Source organism: Sus scrofa, chromosome 8, assembly GCF_054392235.1.
Source record: "Sus scrofa isolate SSC_HxYL_T2T_F1_AM1 chromosome 8, Sscrofa_HxYL_maternal_Yorkshire_Landrace_v2.0, whole genome shotgun sequence".
Lineage (NCBI taxonomy): Eukaryota > Metazoa > Chordata > Mammalia > Artiodactyla > Suidae > Sus > Sus scrofa.
Genome location: NC_139390.1, coordinates 76,541,235 through 76,567,909, shown reverse-complemented (window position 1 = coordinate 76,567,909; position 26,675 = coordinate 76,541,235). Strand labels below are relative to the sequence as shown.

General features: G+C 39.7%; 1 protein-coding gene and 1 long non-coding RNA gene across 7 annotated transcripts in view; one reads left to right on the top strand and one right to left on the bottom strand.

Annotated features, from left to right (window-relative positions):
- Positions 1-856: 856 nt before the first annotated feature.
- Positions 857-2,921, bottom strand: LOC102157763 (growth-regulated protein homolog gamma-like). 3 transcript variants are annotated; one of them, XM_084973914.1, is made up of 4 exons: positions 2,752-2,921; positions 2,527-2,653; positions 2,332-2,415; positions 857-1,753 (listed from the first exon to the last, which is right to left on the bottom strand). In XM_084973914.1, exons 1-4 carry the CDS (start codon positions 2,849-2,851, stop codon positions 1,738-1,740), a joined length of 327 nt encoding a protein of 108 aa, XP_084830040.1. In that variant the 5' UTR covers positions 2,852-2,921; the 3' UTR covers positions 857-1,737. The 3 variants fall into 3 exon arrangements, with proteins under 3 accessions (XP_084830040.1, XP_084830041.1, XP_084830042.1); XM_084973915.1 differs by having other exon boundaries at positions 1,075-1,753; positions 2,527-2,650; XM_084973916.1 differs by lacking the exon at positions 857-1,753 and having other exon boundaries at positions 2,328-2,415; positions 2,527-2,650.
- The window catches only part of LOC146400866 (uncharacterized), a 78,757-nt gene continuing 54,660 nt past the window's right edge, over positions 2,579-26,675 (top strand). For 3 of the 4 annotated variants that reach the window (XR_014813787.1, XR_014813773.1, XR_014813791.1), the window contains exon 1: positions 2,579-2,798. This is a non-coding gene — a long non-coding RNA (uncharacterized LOC146400866). Of the gene's footprint in view, positions 2,799-18,616; positions 18,755-22,487; positions 22,576-23,352; positions 23,586-26,675 lie in introns of all 4 variants that reach the window. The other variant, XR_014813794.1, reaches the window with a different exon arrangement.

The window sequence follows — 26,675 nt, the reverse complement described above, 5'->3', positions numbered from 1 at the left end:
TCTTTCATCATGTTCTATCTCAAGAGATTGGATATAGTTCCCTCTAATGGACAGTAGGACCCCATTGCTTATTTATTCTATCCATGTAATAGTTTGCATCTACTAACCTCAAACTCCCGGTCTATCACACTCCTTCCCCTCTCCCCCTTGGCAACCAGGAGTCTGTTCTCCATGTCTGTGAGACTGTTTTTTAATAGATATGTTTATTTGTGCCATATTTTGGATTCCACACATAAGTGATGCCACATGGTATTCGCCTTTTTCTGACTTAGCTTTACTTAGCGTAATACTCTCTAGGTGCATGAGACACTCTACTTATATTAGGCATTCTTCTGAATGGAAGCCATCTCTCCCTGTGCCATCTGTTGTTTCATTCCCATGTACCTTAATTTTTGTCTACTTTTGTATTATTCAGGTATTTTTTATTCCATTTGATCTCTTTTTTTTCCAATTTTTTTAAATCTAAAATTTTGCATTTTCTTTTTAGTGGTTGCCCTAAAAATTACTGTATTTTTGCCACATTACAATTTTCCTTAATACTTTCTTTAACAATTGAAGAAATGTGTTATATTCTAAATCCATTTATCTCCCTACCTATCCTTTGCGTAATTTTTCTAATATATTTTACTGTGTAGTATGTATTCATTGCCACTGACCATTATTATTGTTATTTTAAATAGCACAAATTGAGTGCTTCGGAAGAATCCACTTTTCTATTTTTTTGCCCCTAGCTTCATTAAAAGGAAAAGAATTGTATAATTGTTTGAAAAACCACTTAACAAAACCATTTAGTAGGCGCCCTTGATGAAAGATTGATACGAGTGCAACAGTTTATGAAGAGCAAATTTTGAGTTGATAGGTGTGAATAAAACAGCAATCCTTTATTTTAAAAAATAAAGTAGGATTCTCAAGGTGGTTGGAGAGGATAGTGTGTCAAATATTCCTTGTTCAATAAGAGGAAAGTAAGGAAAGCAAGAGCCAGGAGAAAGCATGAAGGTAGGAACAACCTAAGTCTAACTGTATAATACCTTGAGCACCCAAGAGAAACTCAACATCAGGAAGAATTTTAAAAAATTAATAATAATCATGTTATTTTTTTTGCAAAACCTTTATTTTCATGTCATTAAAAAAAAAGTAACAGTAGTTTTTACTTCTCTGTTCCAGAACAAAGAGAAACATTGCAAAATGAATATTTAACAAGGCACTATGCCCTACAAGCAAGACATAAAATGTCCAAGGGAAACGTCAACACACAAGTGTTGACCATATAATGTGAAATAATTTCAATAAATAACAATTGGCATTCTTTTAAACAAGTACAAACATAGAGGTGCACACACTTCCCCTGATTCCAACAGTGATCTTACCCTGTGATTGAGAGAACTCCCTCCCTGCCCCTCCCCCCCCACCACAGTGCCTGGCACTTTATGGTCTCCAAATAAATACTAATTAAGTAATAAAACATTTAAAATCCATCATCTTCATATTAAATAACAATCAGAACTGAGTCAGAATTGATTAAACATTCACATCTTTAAATACTAACATGTCAAATATTATAATAATGAGCTATGAAAAATAAATAAATACATATATAAATAACTAGAACTCATAAAAAGTAGTCCAGCACATCAAGTCCTTTCTCGATGTATGCCAGCTGTTCTCTTCATTTTCAGTTCAGATAAGAGCAGAGACGGCATTTCAGGAACTGTGGCCAATAAGCTTCTTCCTTTTAGGTCAGTTGACTCTGCCACTGTGATGAGAAAAGGGTTAGTGTGACAGGTGCTCAGGACAGTTGCTCTGATACTGGTCCCTGAGGCCATTGCCTAAAGACCCTGGTCCAGCTCTGCACCCAGAAACAGTCCCTGCTCAAAGGGATTAAAAACCTTTCCCTATTATCCTAGATTTGGACTCAGGGAGCTCTCACTGCAAAGTCCCTCCTCTTCACTAAGATTTAGAAGCCCATGTTGCCAAAACCCAAGACTTCTCTTTCTCAGGTCTGAATCCCGTAAAAGACCAAGGTAAACAATGTTTGTTTCTTCATGGGTTGGAAGCATTTATGCATTTATATAAATTTAGCATCACTGGCTAAATCTACTTAATCTTTTAGGAACATTTACCTACACTCTTTTGAATGGTGATGGAAAAGGATAGAGGGAGCTGGAAATATCCTTCTGACTCCAGAGCAGGCCAGATTTAATGGTGAAATAAGTAATGATTTTCAGTCCTGCGCTAAACGGTTGGTTTTCCTAATATGATTTTCAGGTGATAGATGCCAGAATTTGTAACCAATGGCTTTAGTTGCAAATGAGAATAAAAACCATAACTTACTTGTTTAGCATCTTATTGATGATTTTCTTAACCATGGGGGCTTCAGGGTTGAGACAAGCTTCCTGACCATTCTTGAGAGTGGCTCTGCAGAGAGCAGGAAGAATCCACGTGAGGCAGGAGGTCGGGCTGGGGAGTCAGGGTGGGGGCATTGGGACTCTGGGGGTGACAAGGACAGTGGCGGGCAGGGAAACTTACAGGACTTCCGTTTGGTCACAGTGGGGTCCCGGGGGCGTCACCTTCAGGTTCTGGATGTTCTTGAGGTGAATTCCTTGCACCGTCTGCAGGCACTGGCAGCGCAGTTCGCCACCCACGGGGGCCCCTGCTGGAACAACAGACTTGGTTATTGGGGTGTTCCCCGACGGGCACCCCCCCCCCCCGCCCCCGGGGTCCGGCCTAGGGATGCCAGGCGCCGAGTCTCACCTGCTGTGCGCCGGCCGGCGGACACCAGGAGCAGGAGCAGCAGCGCGGTACGGAGGAGACGCGGGGCGCAGGGAGAGGCGGCGATCGCGGCGCTGGCCATGGGGCTTAGCTCGGAGGGTGGCTGTCTGCGGCGGGAGGGCTGGAGGGAGTGCTGGCGGAGCAGGCTCTGTGGCTCCCTGAGCGGTGCGAAGGCCTTTTATCCTGACGGGACTGGAACTGGCAGCCCAGTGCCAGGGAAATTCCCGGACGCGCGGGTCATTCCTGGGTCCCGAAGGAGGGCGCCGCCCCGCCTGCCTCCCGCGAAATCTGCAAATCCGCGCCCTCACGGTGTCATTTTAGTGCCCAAATCCACAGGGGGAGTGAGTCGCCGGCACGCGGGGGCTACAGCCTGCGCGGGGAAGGAGGCCTTGGGCGTTTGGCCATCTCTGGCCGCGGGACAGGGGCAGTCAGACCAGTTAGATCAGTGTAGAGACTGCAGCACGACTTTACGGGCGAGAGTTTACTTTGTTCTGGAGATTGGAAGAGTGGAGGCTGGAATGGCAGCCCTTTTTTGGTGTAATGCTCCTCTTTCTCTTTAATTTGGGTTTTGTAGATTTTATTTACCTCTGGAATAAACGCACTCTTTTAAAAATACATCTGTCACCTCAGTTAACCTGTAAGAATATTTGGCTTATTCTTGGTATTTTAGGATCTGAAACAAATCGCATTTAGCGCCATCATTCTGCCAAAAGGGGCCTGGCAGGAGAGTGAGCGGCGGATCATCGCAGTTTAATTCAGTGTTTATTTTAGGATGCAGTGTTGTAATCTCTTATCTTTCCTCTCTTTGAAATTCTGGAACGTCTTAAACTCTAGTAATTCCGGGAGTACCACTGTTTGTTGTACAGGTGGCTGTTCTGTCCCTCAGGACAGTTGCTCAGGCCGTGTACCGGAGCTCTTGGGCTCAGGAGATCTGTTCACATTTTCTAGACCTTTCTGTGGACAGAACAGCTCATAAACATCAGACAGCGAGTACCTAGCGATTCCTGACTTAACTATAAGCAGCAAATAGATATGTTTTTCAAAATATATAAATATTAGATTACTAGTACATTTCACTCCATGTCTTCTGAATTTGCCTGTTTCTGGAATTGATTGTCTCTTGAGAATCAGCTACCAGTGTACTTCAGCTCTTTAAAATGTCAATGAAACATTTCAAATTCTGTGTGGCTAAGGCCTTCTCACTACATAATTAAGGTTTTTGTTTTTTGGTTTTTTGGGTTTTTTTTTTTTTTTTGTCTTTTTGTCTTTTATAGGGCTGCACCCACTGTCATATGGAGGTTCCCAGGCTGGGCGTTTAATCGGAGCCACAGCAATGCCAGATCCAGCAGAGTCTGCGATCTACACCATAGCTCATGGCAATGCCAGATCCTTGACCCACTGAGCAAGGCCAGGGATCAAACCTGAAACCTCATGGTTCCAAGTCAGATTCATTTCTGCTACACCACAATGGGAACTCCACAATTCACTTTCACCATCAGTTTCAGTATTCCTTTTTGGAATAAACTAGATGGTTTAATTGGATCCTCCAGGGTCGATGGGGACCTCGTGGATGGGTGAGATATTCTGTTTGTGAGAATATCTCAGGTAGGAGAGCTGAGGGAATGGGTCTCTCTCTCGAACAGAGAGAGTCTGTCAGGCAGTCAGGGTTGAAGTCTCAGATACACACTTCCTTGTGACATGACCAAGGGACCATGGGCAATTTATTTATTTATTTCCTTTTTTTTCGTCTGTACCTGCAGCATATGGAAGTTCCTGGGGGTCAAATCGGAGCTGCAGCAGCTGGTCTACATCACATGAGGTTGCAGGTTTGATCCCTGGCCTCGCTCAGTGGGTCAACTAGGGTTCCGAGCCGCAACTGTGACCCACACCACAGCCCCCAGCAACCCAAATCCTTAACCCCCTGAGCCAGGCCAGGATTCGAATCCTCATCCTCACGACTCTGTGTCAGGTTCTTAATCTGCTGAGCCACAAAGGGAACTCCCTTGGGCAATTTATTTAATCTCTCTCTGGTCTTGCTTTTCCTTTATGAAAGGGAGCTAATGATAGTGCCTGCCTCACATGGTTGTTAGGAATACGAAATGTGTTAGCATTTGTAGAACAATAGCACATATTTTTATATAAGTATGTGTTAAATAAACAACATAGAAGTGTTTCCCAACCTTATTGTTATGGACTAAATATTTGTGTCCTGCCAAATTCATCTGTTGAAGCCTTATAATCTATTGTGACCCTATAAAGAGATGGGGCCTTCAAGAGGTAATTAAGTTTCCATGAAGCCCTCAGTGTGGGGGCCCTCAGGGTGGGATTAGTGCCTTTATAAGAAAAGATACCCAGAGAGCTGATCCTCTGTCTCTCTCTTTCATGTGGGAATGCAACAAGAAGGTGACCGTCAACTATCAGCAAACCAGGAAGAGTGCAAACCAGCCTTCCTCCTTCTTAAAACAGAATCCTGGTTTTCCTTTGGAAATCCTAACTAATGCCCTTGTCAAGCCGCATGATTAAAGAGAGATGACTTCAATTCTGAGCTCAGAATGGCAGGGGTGTGGTGTGGTGGGAGTAGGCTGCGACCTTAGAGCAATGCTGTTCACTGCTTCCTACTTATGCCCAGGCCAATATGGGTTCACAGTGCAGCCAATGAGTTAAGACTGGCCCATGAAACAGTGCCAAGTGTGCAGGAACAGTGGGATTTGAGAGGCTCTTGTTTCTGGCTGGAACTGTTCAACTGGAAAGATGGATGCCTGGAATCTTGTCAAGACTTGGGGAAACCTGACCCAGAATGGACCCTCGCAAAGGAAAGCATAGACCTGGCCCACATGGATAAGATTATTGGGAATGTTGTTTGAGCACCTGAACCTAGTTTTCTCCTACCTAATCTGTTGACTTTCATTACTGTATAGAAAATAGATTCTCTTCTCTTGTCAATCCGACTTGAATTGTGATTCCATCACTCACAGTGAACAAGTCCTGAAAAATATCTTCCGTCTTTCGTATTACTTTTAAAGTTATCCTGCTAACATATCTATGTATTCACTATTAAATACTCCCTTTTCTTCCTTTATCCACTGGTTTATTTTTAAGTTAGCATTTATGAGTTTGAAATCATATTAGATCCAAGGAATACCAAAAAAAGTATCAGATGCATCCCACTATCATCAAACTTTCAGTTTAACAAAGGAAGCAGACATATATACAGAAAATTATCAAGCATCGTGGTAAAACCCATGAGGGGTATGCCCAGGATATGACAGGAGCATAGAGGTAGGTCACTTAATTTTGTTTCTCAAGAGATGGACCAAATTCCCAGAGAAGAACTTGGGAGAAGCTTCTCTGTGCAGAGAGGTGCCTCTTGAGTTGAGTCTCAAAGACTTTCCCAGGTGAACTGGGAGATTAAAAGGTAGGGAAAACATTGAAAAAGGATATGACCCAATGAGTAAAAGGGTTGAGACTAGAATGAGCATTGTGTCTACCAGCAGCAGCCAGCGATTCCTATATCTGGATCCTAACCTGTGAGCTTGGGAGGCAGGGAAAGGACTGAGATGGGGGCACTGGAAGGAGACAGGACTTAGTCACTGAAGGCTGGAGTAGCCACTCCCCCCTCTACCCCATTGTTCAGACACCAGTTCAGATATTACTTCTAGTGGAATGCTGTTAAATCCACTCGAGGTGTTTCCACCACTTATGTACACAAATTTACCACTTACTAAGTGGTGTACCAGAGGGTCAGAGAAAATAAAAGATTCAGGATGGGACAGAAAGTGAGGACATAGTGGATATTCAATTCAACAGACCTTTACTAACCACTCACACTATATAGTGTCCTAGGGCAGGATTTATGAGAGATTTGAAAATGGATAGACTCCAAACTTGACATTCATTAAATCTATCTAATAGATTTTATCCAAAAATGGATAGATTTAACTTGACATTCATTAAATCTAATACCCTCCCATCTGTGTATTAGGAAACCTGTTGTCGTGTTGTCTGTAGTGAAGATTTGGATGATTTGAGCAACTTGCCTTGATTTAAAATCATTTCAAATTACACTAAGCACCCTTCAAAAATACTGGCTTTGGGCAATTTTTAAAGGATTTTAAAATTGCTTCAAATTAAGTTTTCACCCCTATTTTCTTCAAATTATTTCCTAAATGTTTATGGAAGTAGTCCTGATTAAATAAATGCTGCATAATGTAAGATGAAGAAATGGTGGTATGACAAATTTTTACAAAAAGGAAATCAACACGGAGAAAGGGGAAATTTCTCCATGGAGATACTCAGTTTATGTTATAAGGAGACATTTTTGAAGAATAAAAACATCATGATGACTCTGATTTTATGACAGCAAAATTTAGGAAGTCCTTAGTGTATAAACCACAAATAAAAGTATCACACCCATGGTGTCACAACATGGGTGTTAGCTAAAAGAACTATGAAGCATCAAAAGTTGATTTTTGAATGTTGTCCATAGTTTTTCAATTTTTTTTTTTTTTTACTACCTTTCCATACATTTTTTGGGCAGGAATACTTCTATTTTTGTTTTTATTCTTCTTGCCTCTGTCTATTTGTGCATTTATTTAAAGAGACACACGGAATATGTGTCAGAAGTAATTGAAATCTTATCAAACATTAGCAAAATAAAAGCTCTGCATGAAGGGGATGTTGATGGTATTAGTATTTATTTGGTACTTAGCAGCAGGCCAGGAAGGAAGTTAATAGATGGCCAAGACTGGAAATAGCAGCACTTACGACTTGGGCCTGGAATGAAGAAGTAGAAAGTCTTATTCTGTGTTTTTCCATATCACGTGATCTCTCATTACAGCTTTTCTCATTGTATCTGCTCCATTTTTGGCCTTTCTGCATTCCACTGTCTCACAACCAACCTTAACCTTTTTATTTCTTTTCAAGTCTTGAAAACAGTCCTCACAGGATTATTATGAAAACCACATAAGTTCACATTTGCAAAATGTGGTTGAAAGTAAATGCTATGTGAAATATCATTAAAGGAAAAATAATAAAATCATGAACATTAAGAAAGGAAAAATAATAAAATCATGAACATTAAGAATAACTTTAAAAATAAAAGAAAAAGAAGTCATGCATAAACTTGTACTCTTATAGTTCAGGTTAAGTAATCAGCTTTATCGACTACCTGTATTTAGTAAATGGGTCAGGGTGGGGGAATTATTTCTCAATATCAAGAAAGTAGGAGAAAAAGGTGAGGATACAGAGAGATTTTTAGGATGAAGGGAGATAAGTCTAGAGGTCATCAGAGTAAAGCAGGGGACATACAGGCCCTGAGTGGTCAGGGCTCATGACAGGGCTGGGTGTTCGAGGGAAGTCGTGAGGATTTGGGACAACAGTTTCCAAAAGTCCAAAGGTCTTAAAGAACAAAAAGTCTGTGAAATATCAGGAAACAGTCATTTAGGATTAGAAAGCATTGAAGAACACCGATCCCAATCCCCATGATTTCATTTCTTCAGCAATATTTTGTAGCTAAGGGACAAAAACAGAGGAAGACAGTGAGAGTGAGCAAGAAGTAGGATCAGCCTGGTGTAAGCCACAGGGACCTTACTTTGCAGAAATGACCACCCACAGAGTCTACACTGAGATGGAAGTTGCATGAAACAGCATAAGTTATGGAAAACTGGAGAATGGTGGTTTGGGGGATCTTTGGGGGGCTTTCAGGTCCCCAGGGGATATTAGGTGTGTTCAGTGTAAGTTTGAGGATAGAGTTAGAACAAAAGGTTATTGTCTTGGAAAGGCCTCTCAGTATCTGTAATCTTTGGCACCATGTTAAGGATAATTATGTTAAAGGCAAGGTTTGGCTTGTGGTTGACTGAACCATTTAAAAGTTCTGAAGTACAAGTGATTAAAAAACCATGAACTTCAGTTAGGACAGGTGGGTGGAAAGTATGGGGGAAAAGGGAGGGAAGAGGGCTTGGTTATATATCACCTATGATAGACTCTACCTTAAGTATGTATATATACAATGAAATATTATTTTCTGAGCAATTTTGTGATATTCGGGGATTGTGGTTGGAGGATGTGGATGGACAGATGAGAGGAACATTAGCAAATACCTTGAAAGCGCTCAGATGTACTTCCAACTGAAATAAGACTAGAAACACTGCACTGCTGGTGGTAATGACATGGTGAGGGCTATCATATCTGTAAATTATTTTGTAAAGGTTGAAACCCAGATTAGATAATTATTGGCATTATTCTTTTTTTTTTTTTGCCATTTCTTGGGCCACTCCCGGGCATATGGAGGTTCCCAGGCTATGAGTCGAATCAGAGCTGTAGCTGCCAGCCTACGGCACAGCCACAGCAACTTGGGATCCAAGCCACATCTGCAACCTGCACCACAGCTCAGGCAACACCAGATCCTTAACCCACTGAGCGAGGCCAGGGATCGAACGCGCAACCTCATGGTTCCTAGTCAGATTCGTTAACCACTGAACCACAATGGGAACTCCTGGCATTACTCTTCTTAATTAATTCTTGGTTAGTTGAGTTGCTTATCCCAGCAACTTACCAAAAACATTAACCACATTTCGTAGCATCTCCAGTGGCTGGCATTTTCTTGGACTATACATATACTAGAGGGATAAATTTTGCTCCTCTAGAGGAACAGACCAGAAGAACAAAGAAATAATGACAATAGATTTTAGAGTGACATCTGATGGAGGTTGGGATATGGTGCTTTAAAATTATGGAGTAGAATATAAATTAGTTGACACTGTTGATAATTGACTTGATAGTTCTTACTCTGTTTATGTTTAGTGACCCCTTTGCTTTTAAGTTTTGCTGCCCCACATACAAAACTGGACCCATAGAGTTCCCATCGTGGCCCAATGAAAATGAATCTGACTAGTATCCATGAGGATCCAGGTTCAATCCCTGGCCTCACTCTGTGGGTTAAGGATCTGGCATTGCTGTGAGCTGTGGTGTAGGCAGATGGCTACAGCCCCAATTTGACCCCTATCCTGGGATCCTCCATATGCCAAGTAAGAGGCCCTAAAAAGACAAAAAACAAAAACCAAAAAACTGGATCCAGGTACAATCTCTTTATTGTGCCTGACTCAAGGAAGAAATCAGTAATTGGCATGGTTACATACTATATTTATTTCTTCTTATTTTTTCACTAAAGAGAAAGTGAACAGCCTCTTAATTACCCGTTTACTTTACAGCCTGTAAACATGGTGGTTGACCACTTTACAGGCTTTTAATTTGATTTGGGGGGAAAATGAAGTTCATATTCATAGTGCTAAATTTTTCTTTTTGGACTCTAACCAAGCTTTGGGGTGTGTTTCTGCCAAAGAAAATTTTTTCTATATCTTTTAGTGGGTTGCTTGTTATCTCAAGGACTATGCCCACTGATGTTTGGAAATGATTCATGTTCTGGGGTAAAGAACAAAGGGAAGGGAAGGGGAATAATATTTTTTATGGCCCCAATTCTAGGTCAGAAGCAGTGCCTGGCTTTTCATGATAAATTATTTTAATAATTTCAAGAATGCTATAAAGTTGATACCATTATTCTCATTTATAGATGAAGAAAACTTAGAGTAAATGGTCTTAAAGGTAGAGTTAAAAACCCAAGACTGTCTAATACAGAAGCCCATTGGCTCAAAGTCAGTCTTCCTCTGGACAAGGAAAGAAAGATGGGAAAGAAAGACATCATGTAAATCTTAAATCTACTGAGTGCATTTCATTTTCTAAGCCCTCCTAGGAAATTATGCATTTAAAAAATTCTTCCGTCTACTTTGAATGAGGAACCAAATGTAGGAGTGATGACAGCTACTGGCCCCTAGAGTGGTGACAGCCCTGAGGTCCTCCTACATGTCCCAACTCAACCCAAACACTTCATGCCACGGAGTTCCCAGAGACCTCCAATGGTAGGTCAGGATCTGATCATTAGACTGAAGGTGGATGATGTGTAAGTTGTGTGAAACCAGTGATCTAAGCATCTTACCTCTACCAACTCTCCAAGTATCTTGGAAGGGACTAAGAAGGACATAGACTATATCATGGACTGTCAAAGCTTGGCGCTGTCCTAAGATACCAGTACAAAGCTTTTTAAACTACAAGTCACAATGCATTAGTAAGCCATAAAATCAACTTTATGTGTTGCAACTATTCTTTTTAAGTATAATGGAATTGAATACAATAGGTTAGAATTTTAAAAGTATACTATAATGCATCACGTGCAATTAGTTTCGGGGTCATTTTGTGAAAATTTTTTTCTTATATACATGGGTAACTGTGTGAAATGAAGGTCTCTGTATATAAGATCTAGATAACCTCCACAAGCAAAAATATTCTTTCAGTGATTTTGTTTCATGGGTCAAAGTTGTGGCTATGTAATAAGTTCCCAGTGTGCAGATATTATCTGCTAGGAATTTCCAGTCACAAAAGTCAAGTTGAAGTAATGCCATTTTAACTTTCATCACTCCTTAAAGGTTTGCACAACAGGTAGAGACAGTAAATTACCACACAGTCTGGGCTTTTCCTAACAGGACTGCCAGATTCTGATGTCCTTGCAGATAAGGCTGACAGCTTCACAATGTTCTCTGCAGTTAATCTAAAATAAATGTTACCATGGAGCAGAATTTGTTTTGGTTCTTTGGCCTGTTGGGCCAAATTATTTGCTAATTATTATATCCAACTAAGGACGCTGTTTGTGGCAGGCATCAAAAGGGAAATAAAGAGAAAAGTAAAACCATAAGATCGTACTACCTGTACTCCACTTCCTAATATGTTGATTTTTAAAAAAAATCAATTGAAGTACTTGTATGTCAATTTCAACACTCTGTATTTTCACCAAAAATCTCTGCTAAATGTCTGATTCAACCCACCATACTATGATAGCACAAAGAATAGCAATAATAATAATTAGTAATAATAATCACTAAGATTTAGTCAAAACAAACCATTTTATATTTGTTATATAAGACAAGGCTTAGACTGTTTTGTGTGTATAAAATCTCCTTATAGTAACTGAGGAAATAGTTATTCAAAATATACCCATTTCAAAGATTAGGAAAACAAAGCACACGGAGCATGAATGCTAAGAAATTTGGACCTTACACTGTGGGGAAAAGAGAAACCTTGAATGTTTGCCCATAGGTGAGTGACACAATTGTACTTGTATTTTAGTAGAATAATTCTTGCGATATTGAAGGTGAAATACAAGGGGGAAATTCAAAAAAGGAGCAAAACTTTTTGAGAAATGATTATCTGCTTTCTCTCTAATGTATCTCTGTCCCATCCCTTACATATATTCCATATATTTCACTTGGTACGGGGCAGTAAACTCTTCTCTGCACATATAATGACCATTCAGGTTTTAATGTGCTTGCACACATTTCTCCTTTTTGCAGTTTAGTTCTTACCTTAACCATTAGCAAATTCCAACTCTTTTTTTTTTTTTTAACGGTCAAGTGCATCTATTGGTACCTCCAGGAAGCAATTACTTACATGTTATTTCCCTTTTCAAGTAGCATAATATGGTAGAAAGATCAAGGGGTTGGGAATCAGCCAGATTTTCTTTGCCTCTTAATGTAGGACCTTGAGCAAGTTCCTTAAGTTTTTTGAGGTTGCTTTCTAATTGTAAAATGGCAATAGTTTCTGCCTTGAAGAGTTATGGGAGAACTAGAAAAGACCGTTGAAATCTAGTAAGTACTTATGAGATGGTACTATTTATAATTATGTTTTTCCACAGGCCCCTAGACCTTCTATTCTCCATCTTCTTACGGCATTCAACCTATGTAAGCAACTGCTGCATTAGACTGGAATTATCTTAGCCAAAGCCAGAGACTCAGCTTTGAATTCAAGCAAATAGCAGCATTTCCAGCATAAAGCAAGATGCTCTTTGTAGAATATTTGTTGAAATGAATGATGTGGGCCTATGCTGGGAATAATGATAGAATATAGATATATGAAAGTTATATGGGGAGAACTATAGGAGTCAATGACTGCAAAACTTGTTGTCTAACTAGCAGTAGTGGTCTGATGCTCAGAATGAAAATCAAACACAATAGGCTTCACCAGCATTAAGTTTACTTGGCTTTTAGAAAGGACATAGACAAATACAACACCACATGTGAAAGTGTGGTGATCAATGGATTATGGATTTTTTGCGGGGGTGTCATTATTAAGATTTTATTTGTATATAATGAAATTAGCCAATTTTAAGTATAAAATTTGATGACTTTTGACAAAAGTGTAGTTCTTAACAACCATCATACACATTGAAAATTGTTAGGTCTTTTTGAATAGTTGGCCACTTGTCATTGTGAAATGACCATTCCTGGCAGTATTTCTTGTTCTGAAATTTGCAAGTATTATAGATGTTCAGTTTTACTTTGATTATTATTAATATGGAAAATCTTCTTTAATTCTTTTGAACTATCCAGGTCTTCAAATTTAAAGTGAGTTATTATAGATAGCATATGTTTGGATTTTGCTTTTTTATAGACTGATAATCTTGGCCTTTAATTTGAATATTTATCCCATTTACACTTAATATGATTCTCAGTATGACTGAGTTTATATTTACCATCATGGCCTTTCTTTCCTTTTGTCTCATATACTTTCTGTCCTTTCTACTTCTTTTCCTGCTTACTATCTTTCGAATTAATTGAATATTACCTTATTTTAATATATGATTTAATACTGTTACTTTATTAGTGATCCTTATTTTTAAGTTTCTCTAGGATTTATCAGTATCTACCCTATGTAAGTACCTTCACATATAGTGTAATAATTTTACAACAGGTTACTTCCATTTCCCTTTCCCTGACTTTTTGCCATTGTCAAACATTTCACTTCTTCATATGCTATAAACTCTACAATACATTGTTGCTACTTTTGCCTTAGTCAATTTTTGACAGACTTTTAGATAATAAAAAATATCTTTTATATTCACGTTCATGTTTCCTATTTCAGATGTTCTTAGTTCTTTGTACAGATCTAAGTTTCTATCCTTTTACTTCTGCCTGGAAGACTCCTTTTAACATTGCTAGTCTGCTGATGATAAATTCTTTTTATCTTTGGTATGTCTGAAAAATCTTCATTTCATTACCTTTTTTTTTTTTTTTTTTTGTCTTTTTGCCATTTCTTGGGTCACTCCCGTGGCATATGGAAGTTCCCAGTCTAGGGGTCTAATCGGAGCTGTAGCTGCCAGCCTACTCCAGAGCCACAGCAACGCAGGATCCAAGCCGGGTCTGCAACCTACACCACAGCTCCTGGCAATGCGTGATCGTTAACCTGCTGAGCAAGGGCAGGGATCAAACCTGCAACCTCATGGTTCCTAGTCAAATTTGTTAACCACTGCGCCACGACGGGAACTCCATTCATTTCATTACTTTTAAAAGATTGTTTTTAGTTTAGAATTCTAGGTTAATAAGTAACTACCTTTAGCATTTTAATGATGTTATGTCATTGCTTCCTGGGCTGTTTTGCTTCCTGGTGTAGTGAGAGGTCTGCTGTCGTTCTTACCTTTGTTCTTCTGTTCAGAGTGTGGGCTTTTTCTTCTGATTGCTTTAAAATTTATTTTTTGTCACTGTTCTGTATGTGTGTCTGTGTGTGTGTGATTTGATTATAATGTGTCTCTCTTTTACTTTATCCATGTTTTTCTGCTTGGGGATTATCAAACTTCTTGTATATATATTTTCATCAGATTTGGAAAATTGAGTGCTATTATTTCCTCAAATGTTTTCTCTGGCTGCCCATAACCACCACTATTTTCTGAGGCTCCAATTCTATGTAAGCTAGGCCGTGTTATATTGTCCTGTTTTCCACTGAAGTTTTCTTGATTTAAAAAAATCCTTTCTTTCTGTGATTCATTTTGGATAGTTTCTATTGCTATGTCTTCAAGGTCACTGTTTTTCTTCTGTAGTATCTAATCTGCTGGTAATTCAGCCAGTGTACTTTTCATTTCAGGCTAACTGTATTTTTAACCTCTAAATATCTGCCTTGGATTTTTTTTTCTTCCATTTCTCTCCTCATCATGTTCTTCATGTTCTTCCTTTCATCTATTTTCTTGAATATGTTAGTAATAACTTTTTGAACATCCTTGTTGACTAATCTATCATCTGTGACATCCCTGTGTCTGTTTTTTCCTCTCCTAATATGTTGGCCTTGCCCTGTTCTATATTTAGTAACTTTTTTTCTCCTGTCAAACCATTGCCTCTGGCCATCTTCTTATCCTCTACTCTACCTGCTGAGCCCCAGGCAGTGTCTAGTGCAGATAAGGGGGTGGGTAGCAAGGTGACCAGTGAACCAGGGGCATAGGGATCTTTGAAGTTGATAAGGTAGAATGCCTGTATTTAGTAAATTTTGATTAGATGTCAAGTGTTATGAATTTTATGCTGGTTATAAATGTAATTACATATTTTTATGTTACTTTAAATATTTTTCAATTTGTTTTGTGATGCAGTTATGTAATTAGGAATCAATTTGAGTTTTTGAGGCTTAATTTTAAACTTTTTTAGTGTGGATTCAAAATATTCTTTAGGCAAGGATTAATTTGACCCCACTACTGAGACAGCATCCTTCTGAGAACTCTACCTTTGAGCTTGAAGTGTGCTTTGAATCAGGAAAATTTTCAGTCCTATGAGATAACAAATATGATGAGATTCTTTATTTTATAATATAATTTTATTAAATTCAGTATAGTTATACATTATCTGGTCACTAAATAAATTGAAAAATATTTAGATTACAAATGAATTTCTATGGTAACATGTTTCTCCAAGATATAATCTTTTTATCACATTTTTGTAGTCATTTTTCCTCCATCTTGCATAAACATCCATTATAAAAGTAGATGAAAAGTAGGCAAAACTTTATGAAAGAGGCAGTCAGCTCTGTTGTGTGCCTTATAATAATTACAATTAAAACAAAAGCAAAGACAGTGGCTGTATTTTAAATTCTGAGCTATCAACCTACCCTTATAAAAGTTCAATCTCTACTGTCCTCCAAATCACTTTCTTGAGTCCTCAAATATTGGGTAGTGAGTCTGAATTTTGCCCCATAAACTTGAGTGTGCAGGAAAATTTAAATTTCTATTTCCTTTAAAAAAAGATTAAAATTTTATCCTAGTCTACAAAAAGAAAACTATTCAATTTCAGTCATTATTGTGGTTCCCTGATCACACCCCATGGTAGTGCAAAGGTCCCCGGGGGTTTGTGCCAGCAAAATATCCAGGAATATCCCTCTGGACTTTGGCTTAGACTTTTTTTCCACAAGAGAACAAACATTGGCATGGTAATTTGAAGTGCAGCACTGTGCAGCTTTTGCCCATTCTGTAGCACAGCAATCCTTGCTATGGCTGGTGAAATCCCAGTGCTTGCTTATTTTCTAAGTACAGAATACAGCTTTTCTTCCATAGCTTTGTTACCTCCCTGGAAAAGGAAAGCTGAGAGAAAAAGCAAAATTGTTAATCTCAGCAGTGTGTATACTCTGTGACAACATCTTTTCCCTCTGATTTTTCCATCTCTGTGGTATCCAGCAGGGAACTAGGTAAAGATGAAGGGTTGATCCTGAGTTCAAAAAGAAGGGGAGATTCAGAGAGTCATGATAAAAAAGGAGTAAAAGAATGAAAGATCCTTGAGAGAGGGAAAAGCAAGTTCAAGAGATATGAAGTTCTTTAGTCAACTTTGAGGATTTGGCCAACTGGTGGTCCAAGATTCTCAAATGGAAACGGAAAATAAAATTAGCGGTGGCCAAATGGCAGGACGGACAGGAGACATTTCTGTGTTCTAAGTCCCCTCTTGTTCTATGTTTCCTTCCTGCTTCTTTGGATCTTTAGCAAACTGATATCAAGACAATGTGGGACATGGACTATACTGTTTCCTCTTTCCCACAGTTGGGGTAGAAGTCTAAGGTTACATATACATTAACCAATGGATTAATTTATTAAGCAGTGTCCATGTATCCAAGATTGGGTGAGGCACTGAGATTCAGAAGTCAAAATATCTATTCTCTCCTTCACAAGAGCCACAATTTGGTTGAGCACACAGGGATATCAACAGGCAATAATAATTTATGCCAGACATTGTATACGTAAGGAACTGGGAATAAAATAGGAACAAAATACTGCCCCTATTCTTACAGAGCTTAAATTCTAAAAGGTAGACTAAGACAAATATATATATAAGTACATACATATAAAGTGTATCATGTTCTGGCTGTTTCCACATGGGGTCCAGTACCGCCTTTAGGCTCAGGAAAGAAGAGCACCCTGTCCTTAGCTAGAGCCACAGAAGGCCTCTCTCTTAGAAACATACGGAAAATAAACATACCAAAGAACACATGGGCACCTCTGCCACATAAGGGACCAGAGCTAGTGTGGGCATCGAATGACCTGTAACATCTAAATATCCTTAACCCTAAATATCCATTCTCTTGACTAACAAAGTGCAGTCCCAAGGCTGACTGTCCCAGGATAACACTGGGAAGGCTAACAAATAATAAAGGTGGTGGTTGGACCCCTTCTTTTTTCTTCTGCCCTGGAATTCCAATGAAGAGCTGAAGGTGTGTTTAAAAAGCAGAATTTGGAGGTCCCGTCGTGGCACAGTGGTTAACGAACCTGACCAAGAACCATGAGGTTGCGGGTTCGGTCCCTGGCCTTGCTCAGTGGGTTAACAATATGGTGTTGCCGTGAGCTGTGGTGTAGGTTGCAGACCCGGCTCAGATCCCACGTTGCTGTGGCTCTGGCGTAGGCTGGCGGCTACAGCTCCGATTCGACCCCTAGCCTGGGAACCTCCGTATGCCGCGGGAGCGGCCCAAAGAAATAGCAAAAAGACAAAAAAAATAAAAAAATAAAAAATAAAAAAAAATAAAAAGCAGAATTTTCACAGAGAGCTTGACCTAAAAGCCTTGGGGGAACCCAAAAGGGCCATGAAGACTTATGACCAACAATTTCCCCATCCTCTCAATAAACACAACCTGAAGGAATCGGTCCACTGTGTGTTTTCTCAACTATTCTGGAAGATTGGTTGTCTAGGTAATGTATTCTAAGCAACACATTACAATATGTGAACATAATGTAAGATTAATGGTTCATTTTTGAACCTAAGTGATGTTTTAGAAATCTTATTGACAATTCAAATCGTCACATTAGCAGAGTGAAACCTCTAATTAAAATTAATAATGAAGCGACCTAAGGATTAATAATTCAAGTAACATCTAGTTTGGTAAGATGTCTGTAGAACACAAATTATGTGAAAATTGCAGTCATAAAAACCTAAGAAATAATTTTGCTGAAATGCAGCTGAGAAAAATAAACTTTAAGCCATTAATATAGCGTAACTCATAAATTATGCATTTCTTTACTGCGCATGCATCCAAACATGGCCTGTACAATAACAGAACACTCAGGTTTGTGGAACAATTAAATTCAGTTATCTTTGCTATTTTGCTGACTCATCACATAAAGTCTGTAAGTTTTATTTATTTTTAAAATGTCTTTGATATGTATTTGTCAAGGTAGAAGCATAGAACTATTTTATTTAACATTTTGTTAGCTTATTTAGAAAGTTTCAAATATTTAGGCAGGGGGATTGGGCCTCCCTTTGAACCTTATCCCAAGACCTCACAACTATTAGAGATGGGCTTGAGCGCAGAGATATTGGGGAAATGCATTTAGGGAAGGATTTCTGAAAAGGATCCTAGAACAGATGACTAAGGAGATAAGTTTGGGAAAAAAGCTGAGTAATATAATAATGTATTTAAATGTGTACTCCAGTTTGATACCCTCTTGAGGGTTTATTGCTTTTTAGAAATAAGAATTGTTTATTTTCTATTTGTTTTTATCTACTCACAGGGTTTATTTTATAAGGCTTGGAATGCAACTATACTTAATGGCTTGAAATTAGGACTTTCTTGGGAAGGAAGAGAAATGGAACATAGATAATGAGTTTTCAAGATGAATACCTCAGATGGGAAAGTTATACCAAGGAAAGTAAGGCATGTTTTTCTTTCAAATATAGTTTCTTGGCCAATTAATAAATTTTACTTTCACTTAATCGATTCTCAATAACATAATATGAGAAGGTGTTATTAGAAAAAACAAAGAATTATTGTCTTGCCTTTAGTGGTTCCCCAAAGTATCCTTGAAAACTTCTGTGGTGGGAGAGATACCTAATTTTTTTTTTTTTTTTTTTTTGTATTTTAAGAATCTAACCTCTACACACTTGCCCTAAGTTAGTTTGGACAAGTTTTAAGCAAAATCTCTTTCATAATTAAATTTAAAAAAATACTAGTTAGTTCTATACGTTGAAGTACTCTAAGGTATAGAAATTTCAACAGCAGGAAGGAAGTTTATTTCTCAATTTGCACTTATTACTCAAGAGGCATCAAACTGCTCATGAATTAACATCAGGATGTTGTCTGTCATTTCCTGGTGTGAGACTTTCACAGATCGGGCAAAAGTCTGACATGGTCCTCATGTGTCTTGGGATTTGTTCTCAGACAGCTGAGCCTCATGGTCAAGTTATAGCGACCATATCCCTGTACCAAATAGAGGGGAATCCAGATCTTAGAACAAGAATATGGAGTCAGAGGATCTTGCCAAGTACACCTTTCTTTGATACTTAACCTTTGTGACTATAGTTTCTTGTTGACTGGCATCGCCACAGGAAATGTGCTTTGAGGTTCAAACAACTTGTTGGGCTCGTGGCTCAAAAACTGAAACATCAGCAAGATGAAATAGTATTGCCCAATATGCATTACTTAGAGCACACAATATTTAGGGGAGAAAAAGTCAGCAGGACTCAGCCTACAGCCTCAGATTTGCCAACCTTGAGTCCACTACGGGGAACAGAAATGAAACAAGAGGAGGAACATTCTGATCCTGGCAGGAAAGGCAACAGGATGCCAGCAGACTCAAGGTCATGTTTTTCCCCTTCTGTTGAAATGGCAAGCCCGTGACACATGTATGCAAGTGTAACATGGAAAATAATTTCTCGAAGACAACTTCTTTTTGCCAAAAGTTTCCCTGGTTTTCTTTGGCTCAGGCTATGGATGATAATTAGCTTATTTTGGAGTCTAACTCTTTCAGTTTTCCTCCAAGCCAGGACTAAGGAGTGTTGATCTCACAGAAAGGCCAGAGCCTTACACGGAGGGTAGAGTGAGAGAGGCCAGAGGCCAGTGAGGACACAAGTGATTTTCCTGATACCCTGTTCCTTTTTGCCCTCCTCCTCCCAGCTCAGAGTGGCTAGAGTTCACCAAGAATAGTAATTGTCATCCAAACCAGGGAACAGAGATGCCTATCCTTTGAGGCTAAAACCATGTCACTTTATTCAAGGTCCTATGCAAAAATCTCCTCTTGAAGAACAGGATATGCTCACTGACACCCAGGCTAAAACATAGTCATAGTTTCATGAAGAGAAAGACACAGAAGAAGGAAGCTTTCTGGACCTGGAAACGTATCATCCCAAGGGACCTGCAGGAGCTCATCACTGGTCAGCGAGCGTTTCCCAGCATTGCTTTCAGTCATTGCTGTGCTCAGTCCAGCTCATCTCACTGCAAGAGCTGAGTGTTAGCTAGTTCTTCATTCTTGGTAGTGTAAATTCTTGGTGGCTATGGTGGAGGGTTCATGTCACGGAAATTAGCAGATGCTATAAATCTGGAATATTTTTTTTTTTTTGAGAGCTGCTTTACCAACACACTGTTATATACGTCTCCATCCACATCACCCCCCGACCCCAACCTGCACCCCCTATTCCCTCTCCCTTCTATAGCCTCTGTCCTTGCCCTGCTCTCCTCTGCTAGAACCCCTGGGACATTTTTTTTTAAATTTCCCTTAGCTGATCTTTTTTTTTTCTTTCATTCTTGATTTTTTCCCCAGACTTGACTATTCAGACAACTTTCACACAGAGGAGATTTCTGGGAGTTGGTTTCCACTGGACTCATCAGAGAAAACCACTTTTTTTTTTTTTTTTTTTTTTTTGGCACAAGCAAAAGCTCTAGGAATGAAATGCTGGAAGACGAAAGATTTCTCTCTCTGGAATCATGAACCTGGGTACCTTGGCCTATATGTCCTGGGGCTGGTGAGGCTTCTGTTGTCCCCAAACTATTAGTAGACACCAAGTGGGACTCCTCCATGACCAGCTCTCCTAATCAACCTCAGGTCCAGAACACACTGTTTTTTTCTAAGCAACAACTGAAGTCTGTGTGCCCTAGTGTGTGTTTGTGGGCAGGTTAAATACTCCCAAGTCCATATGGGGAAAGATAGCATTTTAGAGGTGAAGGAAACTTAGAAATAATCTTGTCTAACTTGCTTATTAGTCTGGTGAGGAACAGAGAGATAGTGGGGTAGTGGTTGAACCAGGACTAGAATTCAGAACCCTGAGTGCCAGACCACTTGTGGAAACTTTCAAATCTTCAATGACACCTTTTTTTTTTTTTTTTAAGTTTTATTAAAGTATAGTTGATTTTCAATGTTGTGAAAATTTCTGCTGTACAACAAACTTACACATATTCACACACCCATTCTTTCTCAGATTATTTTCCCATACAGACCATCACAGACTATTGGATAGAATTCCCTGTGCTACCTAGCAGGTCCCCGTTGGGCAATCATTACACACACCATAGGGTGATGATGCCTGTTTTAAAAACACATTGTTGGAGTTCCCGTCGTGGCTCAGTGGTTAACGAATCTGACTAGGAACGGTGAGGTTGCAGGTTCGATCCTTGGCCTTGCTCAGTGGGTTAAGGATTCTGCGTTGCTGTGGCTGTGGCGTAGGCCGGCAGCTACAGCTCCAGTTTGACCCCTAGCCTGGGAATCTCCATATGCCTTGGGAGTGGCTCAAGAAATGGCAAAGAGACAAAAAAAAAAAAAAACGTTGTTACTAGGTGCCAAGATTATGTTCTTTCAACCCAACAATTATTTTTTCTGACCACCCAGATCTTTATCTATATGCAATTATTTGTCCTTGGCACTGTACCAGAAGTTAGGGATACAAACAAGGCCCCCACTCTCCTAGACCTTTCTTTGGAGAACCAGGACTATTTATGTTAGCATGACTTAACTCTATGTTCCAGGAAATTCTTACTTAGAAAATGAAAAACTGTCATCCAATGGAGAAATGTATTGTTTGCTTCAGGAAATTCTTGCAAGTCAGTTTTTCCAGGTCAACAGAGCTCATCTCGCTGACAGCTCGTGTATTCAACAATAGGCTGCTTATTAAGATTCCCGCCCAGACTCTCCCTTCACCTGTCCACCAATCCAAAATGGTTGTGTCACCAATTTCCTGCCATGAGTAGCCTGTTTTAAATCTTTTGATCCCTGTCCCCCTGGTATCCTCCTTCTGAGACAATGACCCTGTCAAAATTCTCTTTTACTGTATGGAGTAAATCTAACATTTACCTTTTCCTCATCAAAAGATTTTTTATGTTGGTATTTCTGGAGAGGTGATGATTGACACATTATATTGGAGAAAAGGGTGTAAGAATGAGGAATATGTATTTATCATGACCTGTCTGGGGGTAGTTGGGACTGTCACTTGCCACGGTCTCTGGTGAGGTAATTTGCCCTGAAAATGTCTGGCTACATGTTGCTTTCCAAACTTGGTAAGCACTCATTCTGTTTTCTGTGATTTTCCAATTAAAAAAAAAAATCTGCTCTCAAGTGCATACTTAGGATTGGACATCCTGCTCTGACTCAGAAAGTGTGGTGTCAAAATTCATAGGAGGAGGCAGGAGTCGGTGACTCTGAGCACAAGTGGAAGGGAGTCATTGGAGAAGTCCAGGAAGCCACAGAATGTCATCCCAAAGTAGGTGAGAAATTTTTTTATTTTACAGGATTTTAAAAATTATTATTGTTGGAGTTTCTGTTATGGCTTAGCGGTAACGAATCCAACTAGTATCCATGAGGATACAGGTTCAATCCCTGGCCTCATTTAAGGGGTTAAGGAGCCAGCGTTGCCGTGAGCTGTGGTGTAGGTGGTAGACTCAGCTCGGATCTGGCATTGCTGTGGCTGTGGTGTAGGCCAGCAGCTGCAGCTCCAGTTTGACCCCTAGCCTGGGAACTTCCATATGCTTCCAAATATATATATAAATTGTCATTTATTTTGCTTAGGGTTCAAGCCACTGTTTTTCCAATAGTTTTTTGTGTAAATTGTTCCACACCCCTGCCCACTAAAAGTACTATCTGTAGCATGAAATACAGTTACCACAAGCACCGAAATAGCAAAGGTGGGATCAGGGGGACCCTGCACTTGTCACATGGAGGTGGGCTCTGGGAGGCCTCATCAGGCCTGGACAGCACAGCCCTCAAATCTCCCCACCTCCTTTAATCCCATCCAATCTTTGATTATTCAGGCATCTAGCAGAAAAAAATTCTGGTTAGAGGACACTGGCATTTGGGATTTTTAAAAAGAAACACCACCCTATTTTCTGTGGTTTAAACCAAAGTGAATTTCTTGGGTAGAAATACACCTATAAAATTGACTTCATAATTTGTATAAATATCAGCTTCACACAAACACACAACTTTTATACACTTCTTGGGCTTTAGCATTGTGCTATGTACTTTTTTTTTTTTTTCCTTTTTAGCCACCCTTTGGCATGTAGAGTTCCTAGCAATGCCAGATCCTCAACCACTGTGCCAGGCCGGGGGGTGTACCTGCGTCACAGCGCTCCAGAGACACTGCCAATCCCATTGCGCCACAGCAGGAACTCCTGTGCTATGTGCTCTTGCTCTCAGAGACATGGCCCAGCTTTGCCCCAGAAGAGTTTGCAGTGCAGGTAGAAGACACCTGACACCTGACACCTAACAGCAATTCCAGGTAAACTGTTCTAACTGCTGTAAGAATTCAGACTAAGAGCCACTTCACAGCTCCCCAAAATTCCCTTGTGAGGTTAGATGTCAGAATCTCATTCTTGTTTAGAAGAATTCACTCATTCAACAAATATATATTGAGCATCCATTATGTTCCAGGTAGTATTATAGGGATTTTGGACACATGAGTGAATAGAATGGACTGAACACTCTCCCTCGTGGAGCTTACACTCTGGTAGGGACCTGGTTTATCTGCTTTGGTACTGGGCTTGTTTCCCCATGCCTGGCTGTGCCTCATGATGCTTCACAGCAGCCAAGATAAGCAGGATGGGTGAACAGGTGAGATGAGTCATCAGAACCCATTCTGAGAAAGAAAGAGCAGAACAAGGAAGCATAAGCGATTTCCTCTTATAATTTTAATCTTGCCTTCAACACATCCTTGAGAATTTCCAGTCCAAAGTAATAATTCATGGACCCAGTACACTTTCCCTTTCTGTAAAGAGCTGTCTCATGGATATACCAGCCTGAAAGCTGTGTGAGAGGCTCTGTAGGGAGCGTGGAGAATGGGGGCGCTGGCAGGACCTGGAGTCTGGGAAAACTGGGTCCAGGTCTCAGCCCTGTAACTAACTAGCTGTGTGACCACAGGTAAGTCGGATAGCATCTCTGTTACCCATAACAGATCATACTGAAAACTCCAAAGTGTTTCACAAATATGTGAGATCATCAAGGCACATATTAATGTCTAGGTTTACAGGTCTTGAGGCTATAGCAGAGGTCATGATAAAGAACAGCTGGGCAATGCTGCAAAGAGAGCAGGGATTAAAATATATATGGAGTATTTGCTGGACACCATGGCCCTCAGGGTGCTGGCTTTCTTGTGGATTAGTTTGTTTGATTCTCACACCAACCTCACCAGGAGGGAAGATCAGCCCTTCATCCATGAGTTAACTGGGGTCCCGAGAGCTTGTCCATAGTCATACAGATGGCAAATGAGGGCACTGAGATTCTGAGTCAGAGTAAGATGATATATTATATTCTTCCAGCTGGGTCAGGCTGCCATCCATGTCCAGTTAGCAGAACCATCATGGTGCTTGATTAAAATGCCACTTCCCTGAAACAAAGAAATAATGGCTTTTGGAGTTCCCATTGTGGCACAGAGGAACCGAATCCGACTAGTATCTATGAGGACACAGGTTCAATCCCTGGCCTTACTCAGTGGGTTAAGGATCCAGCGTTGCTGTGAGCTGTGGTGTAGGCTGGCAGCAACAGTTCCAATTCGACCCCTAACTTGGGAACTTCCATAAGCCATGGGTGAGGCCCTAAAAAGCAAAAAAAAAAAAAAAAAAAAAAAAAAGAAAAGAAATAATGACTTTAATTTTTTTTTTTTTAACAGGGGGTACTTTTTGAGCATATTTAAATGTATATGAGGACTATTTTTTTCTTTTAAAATGTTTCTAAAATAAGATATTGGACTATGACTATGATGACTTTTTGCTTATTTTTCAGCTTTATTGAGATATAACTGACAAATAAATTGTAAGATATTCAAGCTACACATTGTGATGATTTAGATATGCATTGTGAAATTGTTCCTCCAACCTAGTTAATCAACATATCACCTCACACACTTTCCTTTTTTTTTTTTTGTAAGAATATTCAAGTTCTACTCCCAGCAAATTTCAGTTACACAACACAGTATTATCAACTATAGTCACCCTGTTATGTATTAGATTCCCTGGACCATTTTTTTAAAAAGTATTATCTGGTATACAATGTCTGGTATTTATCTGGTTCAGTTATTTGAATTATTTTCAAACATAAGAGAAACTACAATAGCAATTTCATTAGTGGATTCGAGATTGAGTTTGGAGAATTACTGTAAGGAGGTCTAAGTCTTTCAAAACTGATAAATAATTCATGTGAAAAATAATTGATTCCTGGGACACCTTGATAATGATACCTATCATTTACTGAATCTATAGTCTATGTTAAAGGCTGGGATACATAGTTGACAAAAATGTACTTTAATTAGCTCTCACCCCTCTTTTCTGAGTTCCTTCCATTCCCTTGTCTTAGAGGTAAGGAAGCAGAGACAGAGAGAGGGCAGAAATGCCATACAGCGAGTAAGTGACTAAGCTGGGTTCGAATCCAGGGAGAATGGCCTTTTTTTGGTATTGTTCTGGAATGTCACATGACTCCTAGTGCGGGCACAAGGGCCAATCCACGGAGGAGAGCAAAAGAGCCTGTTGTTTAAAACACAAAACTTTTTAAAAATCTTAAATTATGCAGTTCCTGGTTTTGTAGGGTCAGATAATTACAAAGATGCTCTAAAAGGAAAAATTGAAATGAACATGTAGGAGTTCTTGTGGCTCAGCAGGTTAAGAGCCTGACGAGTATCCACAAAGATGTGAGTTCAATCCCTGGCTTCGATCAGTGGGTTAAAAGATCTGGCATTGCTGTGAGCTGTGGTATAGGTTGCAGATGCGGCTCCAATCCCATGTTGCTGTTGCTGTGGCTGTGGTGTAGGCTGGCAGCTGCAGCTCCAATTCCACCCCTAGCCTGAGAACTTCCATATGCCTCTGGTGTATTTGGTTACATAATCTTGATCTCCTCTTCACATAACAGTGAAGATGATTATTTTTGAGATGATCTCCTATACAAAGAATAGAGAGATGGTTTATTCTTTCCATTAGGATGGTTGATCAAAGTTTGCTTTTATTATAGCTAGCTGGATGCATAAAGCATGGGACTTCATATACAGAAGAACTTAGTTATTTGTTATGCTACTTCAAGTGGATGCTCTACAAACATAGGAATGCTGATAAATTCTCTGTAACATGATTCCAGTCAAATAGGGAAAAAAAAGTATGAAACATTTATAATTGTAGAGCCTAATTGCATTATTAAGTATATTTCTGAAATGTGAAGGTTTGTTTTGTCTCGGTTTGATGTAAACTGATCCTTTGCTTTTTTGCGGGGGCACCGCACCTGCAGCATATGGAAGTTCTCAGGCTAGGAGTTGAATCGGAGCTGCAGCTGCCAGTCTACACCACAGTCACAGCCACACAGGATCCCAGCCATGTCTGAGAACTACACT

What these genes read in the sequence shown, in the direction of transcription:
- LOC102157763 (XM_084973914.1), bottom strand. Translation starts at nt 2,851, where the DNA reads ATGGCCAGCGCCGCGATCGCCGCCTCTCCCTGCGCCCCGCGTCTCCTC. An exon ending in CGCCGGCCGGCGCACAGCAG is followed by an intron (nt 2,654 to 2,751) that starts GTGAGACTCGGC and finishes CTGTTGTTCCAG; the next exon opens with CAGGGGCCCCCGTGGGTGGC. An exon ending in TGTGACCAAACGGAAGTCCT is followed by an intron (nt 2,416 to 2,526) that starts GTAAGTTTCCCT and finishes TGCTCTCTGCAG; the next exon opens with AGCCACTCTCAAGAATGGTC.